Below are 27475 nucleotides of genomic sequence, written 5' to 3' on the forward strand. Positions count from 1 at the left end.
GTGACCAAAGGGCTCGGAACATGGGAGGGGGCTCAGCGCTGGGGCAAAGGGTTCAGGGTGGGTGGGTGAGGGCTCTGGCTCGGGGTGCAGGCTCTGGGGTGGGGCCGAGGATGAGGGATTTGGGGTGCAGGCTTCCCCGAGGCTGTGGCAGCGGGAGGACTCCCCCCAGCCCTCTCTCGCCGCAACAACCCAGGGCCGGGGAAGAAGGGCCTCTCCCCGCCTGCACGGCCCTTCACAGCCTGCTGCACAGCCATGCAGCCACGCAGCTTAGAGGGAATTTAGGCTGGCACCATCAGTAGAACAAAGTGGGTGTAGAGAAGCGGGATGAGATAAATGTGTATGAGAAACAATGGGAAGAGTTTTGAAGATGTTTACAAGAAACTTGAACATGATGTGACAGTGATGGAGAAGCCAGTGTAGAGATTGAGAGAGAGAGGAGCTGATGCACAAGGTCAAACAAACTATTATTTGACTTCAGCAAATGAAGTCTGTACAATACAAAGTGATTAAAAACTACAGGCAAAGAGACATTGACACCGTTGACTCGGGTAAGATATCAGTTTACCTAGGTCAATGGGATTTTATTGCTGTTTCTGACCAACAATCACCTCAATCCATCTACTAGAAGTCTTATATCTACGTATAGTCATATGCATAGGGGAACTTGGTTGTAACATTTCTTCCTCAAGCTGGAAGGACAAGAGTGGTGGACGCTTCACTCAGGCCACGTCTACTATACTGAGAGCCTCTGTAAATCCATGAACTAAGATCTCTATGGCAGCAGTACCATCAGCAGCACAGTTAATACAAACTGAATGCTTGAATAACTTACTCCATTTTGGATATTAACCAAGTCTGCAATTCAACAGGATAGTGGGTGCTATGAAGTGTTAGCTCAGCCAGTGCATTTTCAGAAATGAGATGATTAAGACTATGAGAACACTTTGTGATCTTTCAAATTGTCACAGACAAGGACTTAATAAATCCTATTTAACCCAAGAAAGACCAAAGAATGGAATGTCAACTTTTAAACTTCTCCTATGTTTAGGGTGACTAGATAGCAACTGTGAAAAAACGGGACAGGGGTGTGGGGTAATAGGTGCCTATATAAGAAAAAGTCCCCCAAAACAGGCCTGTCCCTTTAAAAACAGGACATCTGGTACCTTACCCATGTTACTGAACTAGCCAAAGGCTGCCAAGACTCATCTTCCTGAAATCATTTTCTAAAAAAAATCCAGGTAAGAGGCATCTTTCCACAAGGAAGTCTATTTTAATTTATTTCAGAAGCCTCCTCTTCTTAACAATAAGGGATGATTAGATTACTTAAAGCACTGATTATCTCCAACCCTAAACAAAAGAACATGGAATGTAAAATAGTTATATTTATCCAGACTCACTGGTCCTCATTATGCTTTGATTTCAATCAATTGCACATATGCCCGTTAAGGGCAATAAATTACAAGCACGTGTTTGAAGGAATATTCTTCTCAGTGTGGGAAGTGGAGAGGCAAGGATTTAACCGAATTGGGTAAAATGTTAGATTGCATATGGGAATAATAAACTAATGAACAAAAGGATATTAGGGCATTAGCTTTAGGCAGTATAAGTGTTCAATCTGGCAGAAAGATCAAAATTAAAGTTACCATTTCGGCAAAAGGTCTGCATTTCTGTGAAATACAACTAATAATCTTAAAACCATATATGATATGCATCTGCTAGGGACTGAATTAATACCAAGTTTACTTCTTCAGACTCAAGTTGAATTCACTTCTGGTCTCCACAAGTGTTAACCCAACCCAACCTGCCCGGCAAAGTGTTCTCTCTCCCCCTCATCCTCTTAGTTTCTCCCAGATTTTATAGATTTGTGAAATTAAGGTGCACCAACAACTGTCTAAAGATTCCTGTGAGAATTTAAATTAAAATCAAATGGAAGGAACGGGGTAAGGTCATAATTGGCAAGGAGAAAAGAGTTTAGCATGGCTGAGTGAAGTAATGATATGCAGTTACGAAGGATTAAATAGGAATAAGAAGGCCTGCTGACAGAAAAACCGGGAGACTGGTTCACAACAAGTGATTTGGGGCAATCCGTGGAATTATTTAAAACTAGATTGGACAGGGCGCCAGGTATACATGGTAATGAACAATTCTGCAGTGGCTACATAGACTGAATATTCAGCAGCCTACTAGTATCTTAATGCTCAAGATTCTACTATTCTAAGCAATTCTATATGATTTTGTAATACAAGCTTCACCCAACATGTTTTCAGATTAAAGTGCTGACATCAAATGAATTGCCAATAAGTAGTCTAGGGAAGACCAAAATTTAAGACTCTGACACTAGTGAACAAATCTGAATAGATTATCTAACAGATTATTTATAAAAAGCCCTAACACTGGTTTCCTGAAGCACCCCCTCTTAGCCATTCCCAAACAGGATCACCACTTGCTACATAGGTTCTGATGGTTCATTGATGTAGGTGACTTGTTCCCCATCTGCAGATAAGGGGTGGGAACAGTATTCTAGAGGGTCTAAGGTGTAGGCTGAGCAGTGCTGGTGCAGAGAACCCTGGGAGCAGCCAATTCTCTGAACAAAGTCTGAGCTGAACTTCATGCAGTATTATTGTTACTTTAAATTAATAAAAACCAAACCCCAGGAAAGTAGAGTTCAGACTCTCCCCATTATGTTGCCTGTATTTGAAAAAACAGGTTGGGAATAGAACCTGCTCACAAAAGCACCCAATTCTTCAAGAGCTGGATACATTTCTCTTCCACCCCAAGAAATGACATTGGAATAATCTGTCCAAAAATCTTTTAAAACCAGGAAATGAAGCATTTGCCCTATGGAATGAACTCTGAGAACCAAGGGCTTAGCATTACTTTGGGCCTGGTCAAGAAGAGCTTTGCTTTTATCCAACCTATTATTCTTGCCTGCAGTCTCCCAGACTGACTGGTCCGTAGTCAAGCCTATTACATTGTCTGACAGCAATAATTCCAGACAACTGCTTATTAATGAGACAACTTCAAAGTCAGATTATTTAAAGATGACCGATCTAATTGAGAATTCAAATTCAGAAAGCCCTAAGAGAAGACAATGTGGTTCCCAATTTTAAAATATCATTCAATATCAGAGAGACAGCTCTACAAGATTCTTCTAACCCAGGGATCGGCAACCTTTGGCACGCAGCTCGCCGGGGTAAGCACCCTGGCAGGCCGGGCTAGTTTGTTTACCTGTCGCGTCCTCAAGTTCGGCCAATCGCGGCTCCCACTGGCCACGGTTTGCCACTCCAGGCCAATGGGAGCTGCGGGAAGCAGCAGCCAGCACATCTCTCGGCCCACGCCGCTTCCCGCAGCCACCACTGGCCTGGGGGCTGCGTGCCAAAGGTTGCCGATCCCTGTTCTAACCTCAGCTTCCTGGCATGCTAGCAACATTTCTGCTGGGATTTGCAATATAAATTGTTTTGCTGTTTTAAGTCATCTACACAATTGATCTATGCTGCCATGATGAAGTGCATTGCAGCATCTTACTGTCATTGGGGGCTCTGGCAAATGACCAAACAACTTCTGTTACCTTGAGAACTGTGAGCAAGAGGTACCTACAACTAATCAGCAAAGGAAAGTGCTGGAGTTAAGATAAAGCAACAAAGCCGCAAAGTGCTTGTGCAAACCCCAAGATGAATCCTCACTATGGAAGACATTTAACTGCCTGGAGAATATCTACTAGAGCCTGGAGTTCTCATTAAAAAAAAAATTGAGAGAAGAATTTTAAACAGCAGAAATTATACTTGATGTTTAAATTTTATATTAGCTGTTGGTAACATGTCTGTTACCCCCGGCATAAACATAACAGCACAACTGTTTCAGGCTGCACTTTCAAGTACTGCATATAAAACATCCTCTAAACTGGAGGAAGAGGGAGATGTTTACACTTAGCCTGTTGAATGACTGTTGCAATACACTCAGCATCTGCTCTAACCACCCCAGAGGCACCACTATCATCAAGGAAGTTCTGGGGGTCCCTTCTCCATCTGCAATGCAGAAGACAGGCATAACAATGGAAGCAACGGCAAGGTGCCTTCAGAGGTGTGGGTTTTTTTTAAGTTTGCCACACACAGCGTGGCTAAAAGTTGTATCACTTAAACAAAGAACCTGTCTGTTCAATGTGACTGACATTCTGAAGTGGTGAAAATGAGTTTCTAGAGCATCATTCAGAAGTGTTTTTGTGTATTTCCTGCAAAGTGAAAAGGGCTACTAAGATGTGGTTCCTTTAGAGCATGAATTCCCCCCCTCAAGAGAGGCTGTGTCACTTCAATATAAGACTGCACTAGGACAGTTAGCAGCCTACTCAGTTTTCTAGGTTCACACACAATAATTCCAAACCTGGTTTAAGACATTTTACAGCACGGGGAGGTGTCTGGCTTTTACTGGGAAATTATAACCACACTGGTCCAGTAAAATTCTTGAAGTTTTTTTTTATATTAAATATACAAGAACAGAAATGTGGTTAGTTATTCCCAATTTCATGAGCACACTGAATACTCCCTGTTAAAGAGCATGAGTGGCCTCAGTTTCCCCATATGAATACTGATGTATACTTAAATCCAGTACTAGCTAGTCAAAATGTAACAGCTGTGTTATATTATATTATTTTCCGAGTGTGAATATGATTGGGTATCACTGCATTTAACCAGCAGCACTGCAATATGCAATGGAACTAGCTAACTGAAATGATTAGCTGAATCAGTGGGGATAATCGCAAGCATCCAATAATGAGAGCTGGTCAGACTTGATAATCTATGTTTAAAATAACTAAAAACATTCTCCTCCCTTCAAACTTAAACTACAGGACGCAGAGATACATTTTCTGTGTAATGTCGTTCCAAGAGAAAATTAATTCAAAGACTTTGGTATCAGAAATTGCTCTCAGAGTCCTCTTGATGAATAGAGAGAGCTCGATAGGTCACATTTACCTAAACAGCACTGTACGCACATTGGTACCAGATACAGCATAATAAGTGCAGACTTTTATGATCTTGCATTTTAACTGAGTACAGTCTTGGCCTACGTAGTGTATTACAGGAAGCACAAGTAGCAATGAGGGCCGCTTTGGTGCCTGGGTAATAGAAATGAGAGCAATGAGTGTGCTCTCAATGCTTCCCCTGCTGCCACAGTTAAGGCTTCCCAGTACTTCCCATAATAAGACCCTATTTCACTTGCTAATAATATACCAAACTAACCTTTCTGGCTGAAGTTTCACATGCAAAGTGGTTTGTCTCAGGCAGATATTTTTTATTTTAAGTTTCGGGGAGTGGGGGAGAGAATGGTTTAGCCATTTTCAAGAACAAAATTAGGGAAAAATACAGGGCTTTACCCACATTAAAAAAAATGTGTGCAACCATTTTGTTTGAGAAACTTACACTACAATGCTTTAGAGCAGGGACTTGAAATTTGAAAGGGGTTTGCCTGTATGTCAGGGATGTGCCCTTTGTTATCCATCTAGAAAAAGGCCCCAACTTGCACAGATAAGAAGCTGAAAATATTCAGTTTGCACATGCTCAGCAGAGACGTGTTACGGAGTTTGGCAGCTAAATTCTCCAAAAAGATATCCTCCAAGCTTGCTGTAGGGGCTGAGAGCAGGATTTTCACTGCAACTGTTGCTCTCAACTCCTGAGGGCCGCTTTGGTGCCTGGGTAATAGAATTGAGAGCAATGAGTGTGCTCTCAATGCTTCCCCTGCTGCCACCCAGGAAGACTGGAATGCAGAGGGGACAAGAATTTGACCAAGGTGGGGCAGCAACAGAGGGAGTAGACTAGGACCAGGAGTTTAGGAGACAGGGATGTAGACTAGGACTGGCTGGGCAAAAAGTGAGGGAAAACCGGACTGAGAGCCAATGTGGGGAAGGGGCAACGGAGATCAGACAAGGACACAGGGAGAGGAAAATAGTTTGTGATCACGTAATTAAAGAGTGTGTCATAATGCACATGGGGACTGAATTTAAGTTGCACGCTCAACCTTAACTCTGGAATTTCCTAACTTGAGTGCTTAACTTTCCAACTTTAACATTCTTTTGGTGTGTGTGAATGTGAGTGTGAGAGAGATAAAAGTGTTACAAAACATGAAGTCAAAACACACACACAAGAATCTCAGTGGTATTCTACAGAAGGTTACCCTTTTAAAAAAGCACCAAGAATTAATATCTTGCTAGAGAAACATTTATAGCAGGTCAGATGAACAAAAGAAAGGAAGTGGTCAAGAACTAAAAATCTTTACCTTTTGCCTGCATTTGTTAGTGCCTGAGTAGTCTAAGTAAACTACATCTAAGGCTGTGTTTTTATCACTAGCTTCTGGTAACACATACATAAGCCATTGAGATTTGCTCACATGCTTTTTATAGTAGTTAGAAATCTCCAGTAATACAGCATTTACATTTCAGTCTACTATATATGTGTGAACTGTGAAATTAATAGAATTACTATTTACATCCCAGCAGTGACTAAGAGACCAAGGACTATACAAACCCCTTGCTAAATCTGATAATAAATCAAGCCCTATGACGAAAGGGGAGTTAAAACCCAGTCCAGCATCAGCTTTCAAAAAAGTTATTCAGTAAGGAAAGCGATTTAGAAATGTTGCCACTAAAATCTTAAAGAGAGACTGTCAATTTGCTAGTGCTCAACTGTCCCCCGACAATAGTTTTTCTACATATGATCTGTTAATTCCCACTTTCCAGGCATGTGGAATGGAAAGTAATGGAGAATTAGCCAGTCTAGCATGCTGGAGTCCAGAAAACAGGGCATTCTCCTTGGTTTCAAAGTTTTTAATGGAATTCTGTCTCTCCTGGTGTGAAAAAGTAGCACCTGACTGTTTGGAAAGATACAAGTCTTACTGAATGATCATTGCACTAACAGTGAAGTTAAAAAAAACCACACAACTGACTATATTTCAGTATGCCTGCAAATACTGTTTTACAAGAGGATGTACAAGTCACTTCAAGTCTCTTTAAAATTTACTCTCTGCTGTTGGGATTGTGGTTTTTTTTTTTTTTCCAGAGGACTCAATTTTGGAGGGCTGGGAGAAAGAGGAAGAACAGATGGCTTAAGACTGAGCTGGTCAAGACAAATAAGAACACAGGTCATTCCAGGGCAGGACTGCAGTTAGAAAAAGAAATGCAGGTGTGCCAGGAAAGAGTTCTGCCCCTGTATCCCCTTCAGAGCTTGGCTTCGGTATCAGTTGACACATTTGATCACTCTTTACTTTACTAATGTTACAAATGAATAAAGTAGATCAACAGTCAATAAGCCTTTGTGTGTCCTTCTGCCTCCAATGCACACTGCAAGCCACTCTCAAAGGCTGCTAATGAATGTGTTTCCTAGACTCAAGATATGTGAATGACGAAGCAAAGAAAGCAGAGGGTTCTACATGGTAGAATTGACCTACAAGTCTCTGTACTGGTCAAAGGCATTGTTGGCTTCCACCTCCAGCTTGCGCAGGCGAGCAGATGGCATGGCACCGTCTTCTAGAGGAGGATCGTATTTGTTACTCCATGGTGATCTGTGGGGAAGAAAAAGGGGGGGAGAAAAAAGAAACTTAGACAATCAAGGCAACTCTGAAAGGCTTTGAGAAGTGTAGGCTCAAACCACAGATGTTTGAACTTGCAACAAGAACTATTAATCTGTCAAAACTGGATCATAAACAGCCATTTCTGAACATTGATAGAAAGGGGACCTCACATTCCTGAAACTTGTTTATAGCTTCTAACTTTCCCTATAGATCACCTCTGATCTTTGTGTTACCGGTATATGTGCAGTCATGTTTGGTGCTTGGTTTGTTTTTTTTCCAAGTATGAGTAATTTTCAGTAGTGGCTCTTTGGAATTGGGGGTGGAGGGGTCTTAATGCTGGAAGCCACTGAAGCCTTAGCCATTAAAACTGCTTACCTGAAAGATTGTGTCCAGTTAGACTGGGTAGTTTATCTGGGAGTTTTTGTACACCATGAGCTTTGTCAGGATTTGAGCCATACTATATAGCCTACAAATAAGATTTACATTCTCTTCCACTAACTGGTTTTATAAAACACACTACTACTTTTGTGCAACCATCAGGAAAACATTTAAACAGAATGCAAGAATTAACAGGATTTGTAAAACTGCAGGTTTTTTAATGAATTTCTGCAGGTGGCAGAGATTGCGTGCTCTCGTGAAATGCTTGGTATTTAAGGGTTGATGGAGCCTTGTGCCTGCCTCTGAGAATTTTAGTATTCTCATTTTATAAGCCCACATTCTCCTTTGCATTTCCCCTGTGAACAACCAACCTGCATATAATCATTGCTAGTTTAAAAAGGTATCCCTAGCCTTTGCAAAGGTGCTTTTTAAAATGCTCCAGTCTGCTAACACACATCAGGTTTAGTGTAGTCCATACAGAAGGGCCTTTTCCTTCGGTAAGCACCATTTGTTATTAATTTCTCTAAGAGGTGTCTAGCTTGACATCTCTTTAATGCAAAGCACAAAGAATAGTCTGTTTCCATCTGGCCTCGCTTCCACCACATTTCATTCCCCTCCTACTCCTCTCTGCTGGATTTGGCTCAACAGGTGAGACACTAGGAAGAGTCAAGTCACTGAGTCGCATCCAGCCACAGGAAGACTTTTCAGGCAGCAATTTCCCATTTTAAAAAAAGAAAATTCAAATGCTTTAGTGAATGTTACAAGACTGTACTACTTGTTTAACAGAGAATTCTGTCACGTCAGAAAGATTAACACACAAAACAAGGGTTCCCACCCCTGAAAGTGCAGGCTTTTGTGGCATTCATAAGTGAAACAGACACACACATAAGACAGTACAAATATAGATCTAAAATCTCAAACCAGACAGCAACAGAGAGCTGCAGACAGGACATCAGCCTCTATCACGCACCCTCTGAGGAATGAATAAAATAGAACCTGCACCCTGTGCAAACTGCAAGTATCCCATACAGTCTGCAGTATTCATACTGTTTATGTTCATAGTTGCAGCCTCTGTTCCTAAATGCTGCCCTCCCCGCACCAATCTTTTTTTAAGCACATAAGTCCTGAAAACTAAGTTGTGTTTCTGCAATTCCATATGACATTTTGCTGCTCCTCCAGGTGAAAGGGAACCAGTGGCCAGAAAACCTGTGTTGACCAGAAGTACCCTTGCAGCCCCCTCCTCTCCAACAATCAATTATGCATTACTTAACAGGGACACTGAACACCTTTTCCCATCAACAGTTGTTTTGCCCTTCATAACAGACTGGATCAAATATTCCAGCTTCCAAGTCAATTGTTTATTGAGTGAAAAAGAGGTCAGGTGACCTGTGAGGTAGACAAATGTTCTACTAAGATCAGCTGTGAGAATTAGGTCCTCAGAGCCCTAGGAACATGTGGAAAGCAGCTATTGCAGAAGTGAACATGGTAAAATGCTGGCTGACAATCTTAAACCCAACACATTTATAGACTCAATCAAGGAAGGTTATTGAAATGGGTCTCTGGTGGTGACTTTGTGAGGAGGTTGATCAATTTTTCTTAAGTCATTACTGGGTTATTTGATTTGATCTGGGATAACTGATGGGTCTTTATTTACAAAGGATTATCAAAGGCATCCAAAGAAGTAGGTGTGCATTCTTCAAACGCTTTGCTAAAAACTCAAATATACTGAGTAAAACTACTGAACAAGATAGCATTTCTGAGTTTGTCTGCTATATACTTCTGAAGAGAAGCATAGTTCTGACATCCAGAAGTTCCAACGGAAGTGAAACATTCCTCAAATCAGCAGAAAGTATCAAAGTGTAAAGGACAATCGTGCTCTGAACAAAATATAATATGCAATTGACCTATCCAAGCTGGTTCTGATGGCTATTCCTTCAGTTTTTATAAGAAGTTTCCTTAGCACACCAACTATTTACACAAAATGTACAGTTATTCCAAACAAAAACACAACCATCTAATCTTCAGGCTACAAAACCTGGAACTATGTACTTAACATACCACCTCCTTCATTCACATACAGAATGTTCTTACTATGGCGTCTCCCAGCATTTTGACTTCTGTATTCCCAACATTTATTAAACATACTGATTAATCTAGCTTTAATGTAGCAACAATATACAGTGGCACAGAAGTGATGCACCCATTCCAACTCTTACTTCAGATGGCACATTACAGCATTTCCTTGGTCTTTTTCTTTGTAATCTTAGAAGTGCTCAGTTTGGGATCCAAATTTTGTGCACGAATCAATCTAATTTTATCAAATGCCAACTGCAACCATATTGTCTAATATATTCAGAGCCCTTTAAGCTGGCAAGAGGAAACACACAAGGCTGCCTATCTCCTATTATAAACACTGGCCTCTGAACCCATGGCCATCCCCATTTCCATCACCTAATCTATTGCAGGAGTCAAAATTGGAAACGTGAAGTTTTACTTTTGCTGGACAACTTGCTAACATACTCAACTTCTCCACCTTGGAGAAGAGATCAAACTCCTTTCTTTTGGGAAGCTGGGTGGTCTTAAAATTAACTGAAAACTGCACCCTTACAAAAACAGACACTAATAAAATATTTTCAGTTATGACAGGCATCTATAGACTTATGTCTAGGGGTAATATCAGTAAATCTAAACAATATCTTTAAACACTCCACTACTACTCAACAAAATTCAGACTGATCTGATAAACAACCAGTGTCTCCAGCCTTCATTATGGGGCAATGTTCATTTAGTTAAAATGAACATATCAGCAAAACTGCTACTTACAAACCTTCCCCATTATAAAAATTCCTGGATCAAGTTATCAAACAATTTTTGTGGTGAAACAACCAACCTAGGATTAACCTTAGTAAGTTATAATTATCCAAGGAAGTAAGGAGTCTTGTCCATCCAAATGGAAGCTATGAATCATAGAAATTTAGGGCTAGAAGGGACCTTGAGAAGCCATCAAGTCCAGCACTCTGTGCTGTGTCAGAACCAAGAAACCTAAACCATCTTTGGCAAGTGTTGGTCCAACCTGTTTTTTTAAAACCTCTATTGATGGGGATTCCACACCCTCCCTTGGAAGCCTATTCCAGAGTTTAACTACCCTTAGAGTTAGAAAGTCTTTCCTAATACTTAATCTAAGATCTCCCTTGCTGCACATAAACTCACTGCTTCTTTCCCTATCTTCATCGGACATGGAGAAAATCTGATCACCATCTTCTATAACAGCCCTTACCAGATCCCCCTGCTCAGCAGTCTTTTCTCAAGACTAAACATGCCTAGTTTTTTAAATCCTTATCGGTCAGGTTTTCTAAACCTTTTATCATTTTTGTTGCTCTCCCCTGGACTCTCTCCAATTTGTCTATATCTTTCTCAAAGTTTGGTGGCCAGAACTGGACACACTATTCCAGTTGAGCCTCACCCATGTTGAGTAGAGTGGGACAATTAGTTCCCAGGCCCTCCCTGTTGGTCAGAGTCAAGTCTAAAATGGCTGTTCCCCTGGTTACTTACTCCAAAAAAGTTGTCCCTAATACATTCTAAGAACTTACTGGAAATTTTGTGTTTTGACATATTAACTACCCAGACAGCTGTTAGAAAAGTAAAGTCCCCCATTACTACCAGGTCTCGTGTTTTGGATATTTCTGTTATTTATTCTAGAAATGCCTCATCCACCTTCACTTCCAATTTGGTGGTGATGGTAGCAGTCTACTATAGACATCATCCCTATTTCTTACCCCATTTATCCTTACTTAGAGAGACTCAACTCATCTGCCTCCCACCTCCTTCAGAACAAATGTATATATTTATGTAAAAACACAAACACCTCCTCCCTTTACCCTGCCAGTCCTTCCTGAACAAGCTATACCCCATTATACCAATATTCCAGCCATGAGACTTATCCCACCAAGTCTCTGTGATGCCAATTAAGTCATAATATAGTTTATGTACTAATACATCCAGTTCTGTTTATTCCCCATACACCCAGCACTTGTGCATGCGTAGATATCTACGATGTTGAGCAGATTCCCCCACTGATTTCCCTCTTGTTGCTGCTATGACCCATTAGTAATTTTCCATGTTCCCCTAAAGCCCCCAAACAACTAACCCTCTTTTAAGGTCACCTTTTCCATACTTACAGGTGGGCTTGTGTTACCTGCTCCCTTTGAACCTAATTATGTTGTGATATGGAAACAGTATCACTTCAGTTCTAACCTACAAAAAGTATCAGCATGGCAAATGATTGAACAAGATACAATTCCTCCAGTTAGACGGAGTTCTTTAACCTGCCTAAAACACGAGTTACCCAATGCTGCTAAAAAATAATCTGAATGTAACTCTCCTCTTGCAGAGCTGAGGGTCAGAAAGCTCCTAAATCTAAAGAATTATTTACTCCCACACCTACTACAGGATTTGTTCAATGTCATCCAATACAAGAAAATGTTTCAAAACCTTTGCCCAGAGTTATCCATTATAACTCTGAATGGATGTTTCTACTTCTTTATCCCCTTCAATCAACTGAAACAACATAATTTTATATATACTCATAATTAAAAATTTGACTAAGGCCAGTGCCAGCTCTTTCATCTCATCCAAGAAACAGAAGCAGTGCCAATACACAAGAAGTCCTAAAGCATTTTATTTCCAAATGTTACATAAGCCTATGGACAAGAGAGACAGGCTATGTAAAAATAGGAACGAACAGGAAGAAAAGGCATCAGCACAGAAATATTAGAGGCTGACTTGCTATCATTCATAAGGTCTATATTCAATAGATCCCTATGCTGCAGTATTAATTTGCCCATAGTCTATTTCCCTGCAAACAAAATATGATCAGAACTAACTGTTCAAATTGTAAATCACCTACCATCACTGTGTCAGAATAACCCATTGTATTCCACATTTCTGGGTCATGGTTGAAGATTGTTTTGTAGGAATGGCAAACTCCCCAGTGCATTTCATCCCAGCTGTTGTTTGTTGGGTAACACCAAAGATATTAGTGGATGTCAAACTGATAACATGTTCGCTGACAGCAAAACTGTTTATCCTACATTTGTAGATCTCTGATGCAAAACAAGATTTTGGCACCTGGAATTTCTATGTAACATTACTCTCAGCCTTAAGGACTAAACCGGATCAACACATTCCACAGAATGAGGACTGTCTTGTATTCACCTTTATACCTGATTATAAAATATAGCCCTAGAACGGAGAAGCACCCCAATCTATTATAGATCAATTGTACCTTCTTTCTCCAGATGATAGCCTGTAACATGAAATCTTGTACATAATGGATTAGCTATTTCATGGCCATTAACCCTTCCTTCCTGATTCCTAAATATTCTGTTTATTCTTCACAGATATTAAGGTCCCACTCTTCAAAAGAGGCTTCACCTTTTCAGACCCCTGTGCTACACACAGCCCAGTAAGGATTTGTGTGTGACCAAAGCCCCTTGCAAAACAGTAACCATCACTAAGTAGCAGTGGAAGTTATTCGTTTTACTCACCTTCCCAGATGAAAAAAAGATAAAATGACTACACAAAGATAAGCTAGGATTTACACACTTCACAAATAAATATGAGCAAGAAAAAGCAGCATGCATCTCTGCTTCATTTAAATTTTAAAAGACAGGACAAAATTAATGTTCTGCCTTTCAACATTCTCTTCATTTTGCCTCTGAAGCAGGTAATCTCTGTGCAAGTGTTCCAGTTTTCCTTCAGGTGGGTATGATTTAATTGCAAGTATTAGATTTCTTTTGCAGACTGCAGGAATGGAATTTTAAGAGAAGCCTATAACTTACATTTTTTCTAGCTAGTAGATCGTGGCATTTTCAACCCATTATAGCTGGAGCCAGCAGTAATTTTATCTAAAAAAATTCATAACCCTACCCAAAATGTTTTTGGTGGAAGAGCACTCAGAACACTTTTAAAAGCTTAAATGGAGGCTATTTGAAGAAAGACAGATGGACAAAAGCACTTAGATTTCAAAAATCAGGCTTCCAATTTCCTTAAGAGAGAATGCTTTTTGTTTCAGCTAACAGGTTTCAAACTGTGCTGTTGGCACCAGCCTCCCCATAAGGATTCCATTTAAGAAAACGATCAAACATACTTAGGATGGAAGTGTGTGGAGAAAGTCAGAGACCGCGAAGTTTTATATCAAAAAAAGCTCTGCCTTCACGCTCTGGATTCCACTGCCAGTTGATATCCCCCCAGACACCTTTGTCATTGCAGGAGAACGCAAATCAGTGCCTACAAGACTACGTGAATGTGCAGCTGCTATCAGAGTAGATGCACAATAGTATAAGCAACCCAAAAAGAAAATCACTAACCCTATCGCCACCAAAAGGAGAAGAGACTCTAATTTCTCTCTTCATATTTAATTAAAATTTTATTCATGTAGAATATTGATTAGTTAAAATTACTTTTAAAGTCTCAAGTGTTTTCTAAAAATCCTTTTATAAAATTTTAAATTCCTTTTCTACTTCACTTTAGTTATTTATAAAGGGATCTTTTCAGCAAGGGAGAGAAGCTGAGTAATTATACAGAGAAAATAATGAAGTTGACCTTGCAGAAAGGACTGCCAAATGCACAAATTAAACACACACAAAATAGAGAGAAAAATGCTTTTCTCTATTGCCTTTCAGTTACCAAAATCTCAGGTCTTTCAAGTAATTGGAGCAGGTACAATATTGTCACACAAGTGTCATTTTCAAGTGAACTGTGCCCCTTTAATTTTAGGGCTAGTGAAAGATGCTTGGCTGCATCTTGAAGACTGAAGTTCTCTACCCATGGCACAGATGCAGCACAAGATGCATTGCCAGCTTTCCATATGCCCTGCCAAAATGGATCAGCTCTGATGAGGAAGGACCTCTTGGAGGGAATAGGGAAATGCAGTCTCCATGATCTAATCTCTTTTTACTTTGAGGCTGCCAGAGAAGATGCCAAATGTGGCATATGACAGATGTAGCAATTTCCTGCAACATCTTTGGGAGATTTTACTTTACTGATTTTATACACCATTGTGGGCCAGAGATTGCATGTAATTCCATGGGGAGGTTGACCACAGCTCCTCCAGATGCTAAGAACAGTGGGTGGTGATTAAGCGAATTCACTTAGGTTGCAACACCTCCACAGATGTACCACCACCAGCTCACATATACACCTCTACCCCAATATAACATGGGTTTGTATATAGTGCGGTAACCCTGGGGCTCTGGCAGCGGGGCTTGGGCAGCGCTTTAAAGGGCCTGAGGCTCCCCGTGGCCGGAGACCCGGGCTCTTTAAATCACTGCTGTAGCCCTGCCACCACTACTCCGATGTAACGGGGTTTCACCTATAATGCGGTAGGGATTTTTGGCTCCTGAGGACCGCATTATATCCGGGTGGAAGTGTATTAGTTCAAAGTATCAGAGGGGTAGCCGTGTTAGTCTGGATCTGTAAAAGCAACAAAGAATCCTGTGGCACCTTATAGACTAACAGACGTTCTGCAGCATGAGCTTTCGTGGGTGAATACCCACTTCTTTAGATGCAAGACTAGTTCAAAGTAGATTCTCCAGAGACCAACAGACAAAGGACTTTTGGATAAATAGCTAAAGTTTAAACTGACTCCAGGCCTTTTTTCTGATCCAGCAAATGGATTTCTGATCCAGCTTCCTTAGGGTAGCTGTTGGGCAAAGGAAATGCAAACATACTCTTAGTACTGACCAACTTGGATACAGAAACCAATTGACATCCTGGAGTTTTTCAAAAAATGTTTCTAGACCCTCTTTGTGGGCCTGAGCGAATCATCTCTGTTGGAGCAATCTCGTAGAACTCCAATGAACACTTCACCTTAGAAGATTCTTTCTTTCTTGGCTCCCTGTCATACAGAACATCTAAAGAATTCACTACAATTTATGCAGCCTTTGCAACTCAGACAAGGCTACTTTCACAACTTTGCATCTCATCAGCAATTTCCCAACCCCACTTCCACCCCTCAGCCCCCAGAATAAAATGACCTCAATATTTTCTCTATGTCCATCATCTGTAGTAAGGACAATACTTTGCATGTATGTCACATCTTTCATGGCTCTTGAATTGCTTTTGAAAGACCTAGTATTATAATCAGGGCCATCCATAGGGGGGCGCAGGGCCCAGGGTAGAAGTGATGAATCTGTCACTTCCGGGACCCACCTGTCACTTCCAGGACCGACCGCGCCAGCCAATCACACTGGCCCGCCGGGCCCCCCAAAGCACTAATTTGCCATACCCCAGGGATGGCTCTGATTATAAATTCTTTTTAATCCTTTTATAATCCCATAACCTTTTTATCCACTCATATAACCAGACAGAAATTAATTTATTCAAAGTAGGTCAATCTCAAAACTGGAAGAAAACCTGTGATTCCAAGTCCCTTACCATCACTAGATACACTGTCCATTCTTGGGAAAGGTCAATTCCCCCTTCCCTCCCCACCCAACCAAAAAAAGGCTGTTTTCCGAAAGTTCATCTTGGAATGGAATTCTTGCACCATTCTAAGCAAGTAAGTGGAAGCCACCACTCCATGTTACTTTTTAAGCAAGGCATGCCTGAACCATTGCAAAACATTTTCAGTTGTCACTACTAAAGAATGTTAGCTGTTACTTTAAAGTAACAATGGAAGCCAGAACCTTGGAATGGAACCTTTCTAATCACAACCCGGAATATATACATACTCAGTGACAGAGGTAAGAGGGCTTTGTTTTGCTAACCTGGGACAGAAAGATTAATGATGGCCATTATAGTGGTTTAGTACTCCCATGTAAGAGAGGAGTAAACAGTAGGCAATTTAACATTCACAAAACTTTCTGGAGCACAGGCTGAGTCTCTTAATGAAATCTTTGGGACTACGCCACTATTATTACAACCATTAGAAGGAAGTAGGTATTGGATAAAAGGAAACTATTTCAATTTAAGGCTCTGCAAATATTTCCATTGTGACCCTCCAGTCACCGGTTTGTAGTGCTGGCACCATTACTCTTGGTTGAACTTTAGAGTAGAGGATCTTCATCTGAAAGCATTAAGCCAAAATTTAAAGAACAACTGTAAAAAGATCAAAAAACTGAAATGAATGAGGGGAGAACCTGGATCAGTATGGGTTCACAGGACTGGGTATAAGTCATAATCACAAACCCTCCTAAACAAGACAGCTTTCTGCACAATCATTCAAAGAAATCCCTCTTCTGCATATTATGAATATCTAAGTAGTTAGTCCACAATGCACATTAGCTATGGGGAAGAGATTTTTTAGCAGTATGCCCCTACTAAAAACTTAGGATGGGATTTTCAAAGTGAGCTATTAATGTTAGGTGCCCAAATCACATTTGTCCCCTTTGAAAATGCCAGTCAATGTTTCCTTTCTAGTATGGAGGCTCACCTAGAGCTGTACAAATAGAAGATTTTGTTTTGAATGCCATCATCAATTTTTCCCACTGTCCTCTACTCCGGAGATTTTCCACCCTGGAAACCACAATATATCACTTACAGACAGCATAAGTAGTGTCCCTTTAGATGGCCAGCTCTGGTGTTAATCCTCTAAAATAGAACTGGATGATAAAAAGTACAGAGCCCAGAGGAATCCACTTTGCATCCACCCCAATTTAGCAAGATATTTGAACATGTGACCAGCCCCCCTGAACTTCAGTGAATCAGCTAAGGCCATAGTATAGATTCCAGTGACTCAGGAGCAACCAACCTAGTGCATCATCTGTGCTAAAATGCGTCTCATTCCTACCACAGTCTGTAGTGGCTCTCCCACTCCTCCCCAAGATATCGGACTAATGGCAATATTTCCAGGTTCTTGGAAGATTAACTCAGTGGTCTTCTAGTGCCGAGTAAAGAGGCAGGAGATGTTAGGGGTTGATTCTGACACTCTTACTCGTGTTGACCACCACCTTACATGACTTCACTGGTTCTGTTGGGGCTACTTATATAGTAAGGTGTTGTCTAACAAAGGTGGCAGAATCAAGCTCTTCATTAGCAAGTTGAGGTCAATCTCAGCTCAGCTTTGCTCAAAAACAAGAGGAAGAAGGGAAAGTGACGCTGTCTTTTAGTAATGATTTGCACTGCAATCCTTCCATGAGATCAGCTGCATTCTTGGGATATGAGCTCACCTATACGAGTCTCCATCTCTGTTGTAGTCGCACAATAGATAGTCCTTTCCCACCACCTTATCCCGAGCAATCTTCAACGGCTGGTCAACCGAAGACAGAAGATCTTCACAGAGGCTTGGGACCTAATAATAAAAGAAGAGGAGGGGGGCCAAACATTAAGATTAAAAAGAGCCAGTTTCTCTACTAATTACAGATTGTGTGATTTGTGGACAGAGTTTTAAACTTTACCACTTAATATCCCACCTCCACACTGTTTAAAAAAAAAAAGCCTAAATTGTTTTCTAAATTCTATTTATTTATTCTGAACCTTCCCCCAAAAAGTTGCATTTAGGATTTTTTCTACCCTATCCTCTCCTCCCCCCGCCTCGTAATTTCAGACTTCACTATCCAGCCACTAGTATGGTCTACTAAATTTAAATACATAGATTCTCAGTGTTAGTTTCTTGCCAACAAAGACCAGTGAAGAGACTGTTGAGAACTGATGAATAAAGGTAAATATTTATAATGGAGTGGAAACCAGAGAGCTGCTAAGAGAATAAGCTGTCCATGCAGCTCTGGGTTGAGTTTAGAATATTTTCCAGGCAGCCTGCCAAACATTAGTATGCTAAAAAAAAATAAAAATATCAAAATATATCTGCTACACTGGTAGCTTTTAAATGGATCCATAATCCCAGCTGCCACCCTGTGCTTTATCTGGAGAAAGGAACAAATCCTCATCTGAATAGAACATGGCAAAGAATTTTTGACATACCGCAGGGAAGATGTAATGACATTTTGCAGCACAAAGCTGGTGTAAGCCTCAGCACAAGTAAGCGAGCAAGTTCTTTCCCCTGGTCTCTAGCCATAAAGCAGCAACACGAGCCACACCAGCACTATCAACCTTCCCTCTGCTGCAGGCTTTGCCAAACTTAGAATAGTATCTGCCCACTCGAGTAGTTTCCTCAGTGCACCAACTCCATTTCCCCTGTACACAGTTTAGAATAGCTATTTGTCATGCTAGAGTGTGCCATGTTCAGTCTGATGGCTAATCATCAAAATACTTCCTAGCACCACTATTAAACACAACTGGTGTATCTTGCATTTCACCTGGGGAAAAAGGAGTTCTAGAATTTGTTTAAGAGACAGACAAAAGTATAACAATTAGATGTAAATACTGTTTGATATCACATATATAATTAAAATAGACTAGATTTTGGTTGCTTGGAGAGATCTGAAGTGTGTGTTTTTTTCAGATTCTGCTATTGTTTCTTCTCCCTTATGTATACACTTAAATGAACATTAATGTTAAAATATAAATATGCAATTTCATGCTGGCATGAAATCACTATGTAAACTGATAATGCATGTAATTTTCTGAAAGTATCCCAGACAGGATAAATTTAAAACATTTATCAAACAAATGGCTTTTAAAAAAAAAAAAAGCTGACAGGCACATTAGTAACAGGAGATTATACAGGTTAAAAATCAGATCCATCTTGGCTGTCATATAAAACATATAAAAATATGTGGGATAGGGAGTTAGGTTCACCTACATTAAATTCATAAAGTGGTTTTAAACCAAGATTGCAATGTTTTAGTATGCTATGATAGTACTGTATTATAATCATTAGAAGGGAAGATATTAGCAAGTCTTAAAAACCTTATGTTGATATCTATAGAAAATGAAATTGTAAATGGAAGTATCATTGCTGCTACTGCACTGACGGGAAAATAATGAAATTAATGTGTCAGTATACGCTTTCCATGCCCTTAAGAATAACAAAACAGCAGTGCAATCAAATAAAATAATATAAGAATGACTTGCTCTAACAGTATCATGATATATTGCCCATATAATGTGATATCACCTTGGCTTTTCCATTTGTAGAGGTACTAGAATTTTACACAGTTAGCTCAAACTTCAGTAAAAGTTAGCTGACCTACATGTCTTTCAAACCGTTAACCACAGGATTCAAAAAGTTTTGAAAGAGGAGGCTGGGATTTGTAAAGGAACCCAAGGGAGTTGGGAACCTAGCTGCTTTGAAAATCCCAGCTGTAATAAACACCTGTTTTCCTCCTTCGAAGAATCTGTGGTTTGACATAGCTAATGTATGAAAGTTGTGGGAGCTATTTAGCTATATTATTGCCTATTAGCTTTTGATATTTGACATTTGAGTCAAGGGTTCGAACAGCAGCATTATATTAGAGAATGTCTCCCAATGAATTTAAATGGCTTAAAGGATATTTCCTTAAATTTTAGATCTGAGTGTCAGCAGCTGCTTGCTACTGTAGGATACAGAAGATCGGCTGTAAGCCCGCTTGGTGTAGGGGCCTTAGTTAGGTGATTTATCTATCTAGCTTGCCAAGTTAAACATAAAATGGATTCAATTTTTCTTTTTAAATAAATTGCCTGTAGAAATTCAGGGGAGGAAGGAAATCCAACAAGCTCTACTGGGCACCATGTACAAATTACCTAGAGGTTATGAAATTGCCATGCTCTCAATGGCACTATATCACCTCACCCCATAAACAAGCAGATTATTTAATCTCAGCAGTCATGGGCCTTGGTCAAGTCCTGCGATGTGGGATATACAACGGTTCACGCTAGGAGGCTCAGCTGCTTCTAGGGGACAAGCGGCTCAAAATTGCAATGTAAGAGAAAGTGTTTAAACGCAGGAGTAAAAAAGAAGTGAGCATTTTCTAGAAGAATCTGTTTCATTTTTCCAAAATTGGACAATCCAATACTCTAAGGAATTGGTCATACAAAGGAGATACAAATCAAAAAAGTGTCATACCACAAACTACGTGAAATGATGTATGTGTGTACATACGCCCATCTGGTTCTACTTTGTCTCTTCCTCCTCTTCTCCATTAGCTATTAGTTTTTACAATGGTTATTCAGGCAGAGAGCAACTCGAGATGAACTCTTCAGTGGAATACACAGTAATTTCAGACACATGTACAATACGATCCAAAGTGCCTTTGTCTTCAGGAACTATACTCCCTCCACCTCCTAAAACTAGCCAGCTGAATACATTCCATCTTCTGATTTGCTTTATGGCCAAGTGCCCAGCCCCTAGAGATAAGAATCTAGAAACACACTGTTCATTTTGTTGCCCATTTAGATGAGTAATAGTGATGAAAACATGATTGGGAAACGAGTGGCATTCTTCCCAAACTCCAATTCCAATCCACTTCTGTTCCTATCACTTTTGGTTGGAAAAAGCCCTACAATGCAAGTGCAGCAGGAGACCAGCAGAGGTCTCTTTACTATTCTTCAAACAGGCAAAACTGAACTTAGTTTTAAAAGGACACAGCAGATTGAGTCAATTCCACTGCAAAATAGTTGCTATGTAGCCACCTGGATTCCCCTTGCTAAAATCAGGATAAGAGAAGATGTAACTGCAATTTCTCTGTATTCATGAGACTGTTTAGCAATCTGGCTTACCTCTGCCAGAAACCACCACCACAAACACAGCAGTGCAACTGTATCCACGTAAGGGCACAATCTTAACCAAAGCTCTGGGATGAATACAATGGTCAAAAACTTTTCTCCTCTGGCTCAATGGAATGCTCTACAACAGTGGTCCCCAACCTTTTTACGCCCCAGATCACTTTTTAAATGTAAGGGCAACCCAGGATCTACCCCGCCCCTTCCCCAAGGTCCCACCCACTCCATCCCCTGCTCTCTTCCCCCCGCCCCATCCTCACTCACTTTCACCGGGCTGGGGGAGGGGATCGTGAAGGGGTGCGGGCAGAGGCTCTGGGCTGAGCCTGGGGCAAGAGGGGGTGACAGGTGCAAGCTGTGGGAGGGTGTTGGCGTGCAGAAGGGGGCTCCAGATGCAGGGGGTACAGGGTGCAGGCTCTGGGAGGGGGGCTGGGGCAGGGGTGCAGGCTCTGGGAGGAGGCTCAGGGCAGGGGGTTGGGGTGCAGGAGGGGGCTTAGGGTGAGGGCTCCCGCCAGGCAGCACTCACCGCGTACGGCTCCCACTCAGCGGTACAGCAAGGCTAAGGCAGGCTTCCTGCCTGCCCCAGCCCCACACCACTCCCGGAAGAGGCCAATGCACCTCTGCAGCCCCTGGGAGAGGGGTGGGGGGAAGGTGGCTCTGCACACTGCCCCTCTTGGCAGGCACCACCCCCAAAACTCCCTGTTCCCAGCCAATGGGAGCTGCGGAGATGGTTCTTGCAGGCAGGAGCAGCGCACAGAGACCCCTGCCCTGGGGGCATGCTGGCCGCTTCCAGAAGTGGTGTGGGGCCGTGGCAGGCAGGAAGCCTGCCTTAGCAGGAGTCCTGCTACACGCCTGGAGATGGCGATCGATGGGTTGGTGACTGCTGCTCTACAATAAGGGTCTATAGCTCAACTGTACAGAAGACAGAACTTTATCTGGGGCCAGACCAAGAAGGGAAAATAATTTTGCCAGGAATTAAGGGCCATCACAAACACCACCACCTTCCACTCTGAAGTGCAAGGTGCATTCTTTGACATTGCTTTCTCCAATAGATACATAGCAATTAGTATATAAATAAAACCCTAACCAAAACAAGATGCTCCACTGCACACCCTTCTCCCTCCAAGTAGAGGATGAAAGAACAAACCAACACATGACAGGTTTCAGAGTAGCAGCCGTGTTAGTCTGTATCCGCAAAAAAAAACAGGAGTACTTGTGGCACCTTAAAGACTAACAAATTTATTTTAGCATGAGCTTTCGTGAGAAGTGAGCTGCAGCTCACGAAAGCTCATGCTAAAATAAATTTGTTAGTCTTTAAGGTGCCACAAGTACTCCTGTTTTTTTTTCTCAACACATGACAGATATTAGTCATGTCACCTAAAGCACTCAGTTAGCGCTCAGATACTATGGCGATGAGCATGGTGTAAGAACCTGAATAGAACTATTAACTGTAAAAAAGGCAGCGCTTTCAGGGACAATTGCAGCACAATCAACTACTTTTCACTCCAAATAAACTGATAAAAGGTGGCATTCCTTTAAGTCCCTCAGTTTACCCACATGTCAAATAAGATGACGACCTCACAATCATGTTGTCAGGTTTATTTTAGTGCCTAAAGACCTTTGAGGGGGCTTAAAAAAGTTTACAATATTAAGCAATATTAAGAAGCTAATTTAAATCCTGAAAAAGGCAGAAAAATTCAGTAGTCAAGTGTTATGGAAAGCATTTCACTTAAGAGCTACATGGGCAGAGTCATCCACTCTTTGGAGATTATGGGCAGCACTACCTGCACTACTGGACAGGGAGGCTCAATTTTTAGTCAGCATTTCCCATCTTTCTGGTTGAAATCAAACCATTTCTGGACTTCCGTGAGGTTGCATTGTCTGACCCAAGCTTGTGTCATCTAAAGATAATCACAATATCTTAAGTGTTTATAAGAATCGCAATCTTTTCATCTTCCTTAGATGCATTGTGGTAGGAGTTATTCTGCAAGCTGTAATGGGTAATCAATTGCAATGATGCATTTACTGGATTCTATCCCTTGTTTTGGCACAGACTTCAGAAGACAAGGAAACTTATGCCTCAGTTTCCCTAGGAATAAAATGACATTTTTCACCTCCAGAAGAAAGTTGAGAGATTTAATACAGTGATGTTTATAGAAGATCTGAGACACTTCACTGAAGGGGTTATATAAGGGAAATGTATTATTCTTGTTCAATTAACAACACTCAAGTGTGGCCCAGTCACGCAACGGGGCAGTAATTTTATAGTATTTATTACATCAACTATGTAACAGCTGCTATACTACTTTTCTCAGACTGGGTTACAGGCATACTTAACACATTGGCCTTCACATTCCATGTTGTGGAGCTGCTTATATTGTGAAAGTGGTGTTCCAAAGCTGTCTGTACAAGTTATTTGTAGCTCTAAATGCTTCAGCAACACATGTACCAGGAATGGAGTATTTCAACAGGCACAAGTCTTCTGCAGAGTTCAGACTAGCAGTACCTTTAACAATACAAGATGCTAAATGTAACACGCTCAGGACAGACACTAAATAAATACAGCAATAATTTAATCTTTGGGTTAGTATTTTATATCAAAAAAGCACCTTTCATTAAATCTCTTCCTCCTCCCCTCCCACTTTAAGATGGTCAAATACCCAGCCCAGCCTGCCCCATGCACTTACATGACAGAGCATATTCAGAGTGTGTAGAATAAGTTTTCATTTAAATAGAAAGTTTCCAAGCCTCATGGTTGCAAAGAAACAACTTGCACTGTAAGGTTAACCACTCTGTCATCTGGAATTTACAGACAACCTGAATCATTGGTTCTGTGCTATGAGAACCCCTTACCTATACCCTCCATTCATTTTACTGTGTTATTAACAGGAAAACCTGATTATACTAAGCATCATTTAAATAGATGGACGGGGAAAGCAGGTGGGATCAAAACACACATGGAGGGAACTGGTATTGCTATAACGAAGGAGATGCTGAAGAAAATGGGACGCTCACAAGGAAGAGGTAGGAGCAAGAGAAAGGGAAAAGGCAAAAATAGTGGCTGTTTCCAAAAGGTGATCTTATTTTCCCCAATTAGTTACACTGAAGGGGACAAAGTATGAAATAACTAAATTTAGTTTCTACATATACGTCATACTTTACCATTTATCTTTTGCAAACTTCCCCATTTACAACCAAAGAAGTTCTGCCAAGGACTAAATTGAGTATGTAATCCTAACTTCCTACGCTGGACCCAATCATCACTATTCAAATTTAAGTTTGGCTTCCTCTGCACTGTTTGAGACTCCCAAGGTATCTTCACTTCTGCAGATGGGCATTACAAATAGGTCTGACTGCCCCTTCACATGTTAGTGTATGGAGACCACCCCCAAAGTAAATAATAAAACCCCACAAAAAGGCAAGTCTCCAGGGCCCAAAATTAGTTGTTCAAACTGGGCTTAAATGGCATTGCTATTCACAGGCATGTACCATGGAATGAGGTGATGGTACTCTACTCTTTTTTTTTTTTTTAATTAGATATACAATGAATGAGTAGTATAAAGGAAAGAAACTGAATGAAAATGAGACCACCGTATTATAGTGCATGTTGGTTGAACAAGGATTCTGTTGTCTTCTGTGTAACAGTATTCTTCACTGAGTTAGTGAGCCAGGTATTTGGACAAAGTTTTAATTAAGTTAACCATTTTCATATCAGCACTACAAGCGATCACCTGTGTCCAGGCTGAAATTGTATACCTTCTATAGCAGCCAGTCAGCCTAATAATTGTTCCTTCCTGATATACTGCTTGACCAACAGAAGCAACTGCATAATCTAGATTAAAAGGTCAAGAGCAGATTTTACATCTAGATATGATCTAACTTAAAAAAAAAAGAGAGAATGCTTGTGTATTGATGGAAAGACAAGAGTTAAAGTGAATAATAATCCGACTCCTACATTACATATATGGGCCCCAAGTTTGTCCTGTGATATGCCCAGGCAATTTCTAGTAGAGTTGGATGTGCGTGACAGTAGAATTCTGCCCCTTGTGTATTACGGATATATTTAGCAACAGATATTAATCTAAAATATTAAGTTAGCAATCTCGGTGGGCTAGGTTGCTACAACAGCCTTAATTTGTGTCTTTACCGATTTCAGTGTTTACAACTCTAATCCTAACGCTATGCTTTGTTAATTTGCATATAAATAGCATGCCTGTCCATGCTTAAAGACCAAATTACAATGTGCGCCAACCCTCCCGTAACCTCATTTTGGAAAGTATGTGCAAAATTTGGTGGTGTTAAAGGGCTGATGAATTTTGCCCAAGGACAAGAGCTGGAAAGGAAGGCTCATTAAACGTACTAATAGCTCCAGCTTGATTGAGTTTCAAAAAACAGTAAACTATGCACTTGGACCTGTCTGCCCTTTGAATTAGACTCTACAAGATGCAGGTGTCTGCTGAGATGCAAGATGCATGCAGCTTTTTAAATAAAAAGCAAACCACCCCAAATTTAAAAACAGAACATTTTAATTGCACTTAAGTCTTTACGGCTCTTATTTTTATTTGAATTCTTATAAGACTGATGTCACTGTATGGAAGTGAAAAAAGATTGTCAGCATCAATCAGAAAACCACTTGAATGCAAAAAACAGCCAACACTTAGCCGGCACTTTCATAACAGTGATCAGTTTGGCATGCCACCCAGTTCAGACTGGATTCCTTCCATTTTGGGCCAGCATCTAATAAAATTTCATTATAATTCTACTGAGTCATTCCGCAGCCTTAGAATTTCCTGTTCCAGCAGAACACAGACACAGCTTAACGGATGTTGCGGAAACTTAAAAAGGAAGCCTGGCTCCACTCATCTTGTGCTTACAAACCACCACTGAAGTCACTCCCCCAAATCCACATATGCTGCTAAACCTTAATTTGATCCATCATATGTCTGTGCTCACAAATTCGACACAAGCTTTGTTTATTAAGTGAGACTCAAACGGACTTTGAGGCTGAAGACTCGGATGTAAATTATATTTGCAACAGCCCACCTTTATACATATGAGGTGGGTTGGAAGGGTCTGCGTTTTAAATTTAAAACAGCTATATAGCTAAAAATGAATTTACTACCATAGAAAGGTGCTTGTCTGACAACCCTACAGACCTGATTAAACACTGTTCAGTCCATAAGAGGTACATCATAGCACATCGTACATAAACTGTCTGTAATGTGCCACTCTTACCATTTCAAAAGTTATTTTTCCTCCCTTGATATCCTGCTGTTAATTGATTTATCTCATTAGACTGACCTCACACTTGGTACAGCAACCCCCATCCTTTCATGTATTTATACCCGCTCCTGTATTTTTCACTTCATGCATCCAATGAAGTGGGTTCTAGCCCACGAAAGCTTATGCCCAAATAAATTTGTTAGTCTCTAAGGTGCCACAAGGACTCATCATAGGCAGTGTCATACTTAGGTTATTTGCAGAGCACTGGAAATAGACCTCAATTCTAATCTTTAGGGACCACATTTAAAGAGTTATGGTAGGTTATCCTTCATACCCATAAAATCCTTGGCCTTTTTCCTGTGACTGGCAACATAGTGCTAGTTGTTGAAGCACCACCTCATTCCATGTAACCCATTGAATAGCTGAAGACTGCCACCTGGCAGGCCCCAACCAGACCTAGATTTTGACCAATGGCCTCACAGTCCATTTTTGTCAATTTCACGGTCAAAGGATTTTAAAAATCGTAAGTGTAATGATTTCAGCTATTTAAATCTGAAATTTCACGGTGTTGTAACTGTAGGGGTCCTGACTCAAAAAGGAGTTGTGTGGGGAGGTGTCACAGGGTTATTGTAGGGGGAGTTGTGGTACTGCTATCCTTATTTCTGCGCTGCTGCTGAGGGCAGCGCTGCCTTCAGAGCTGGGCAAGCTGGAGAGCGGCAGC

General features: G+C 40.9%; 1 protein-coding gene across 3 annotated transcripts in view; it reads right to left on the bottom strand.

The window, feature by feature from the left end:
• Window positions 1–27475, bottom strand: part of CAPZB (capping actin protein of muscle Z-line subunit beta) — a 107061-nt gene that overhangs the window by 31626 nt on the left and 47960 nt on the right. For all 3 annotated transcript variants that reach the window (XM_039508698.1, XM_039508696.1, XM_039508697.1), the window contains exons 3-4: window positions 18105–18226; window positions 7435–7548 (exon numbers count right to left, since the gene is read on the bottom strand). In XM_039508698.1, coding sequence (XP_039364632.1) covers window positions 7435–7548; window positions 18105–18226 — 236 coding nt within the window. The remainder of the gene's footprint in view (window positions 1–7434; window positions 7549–18104; window positions 18227–27475) is intronic.

The sequence above is a fragment of the Mauremys reevesii genome, linkage group 21 (assembly GCF_016161935.1).
Source record: "Mauremys reevesii isolate NIE-2019 linkage group 21, ASM1616193v1, whole genome shotgun sequence".
Lineage (NCBI taxonomy): Eukaryota > Metazoa > Chordata > Testudines > Geoemydidae > Mauremys > Mauremys reevesii.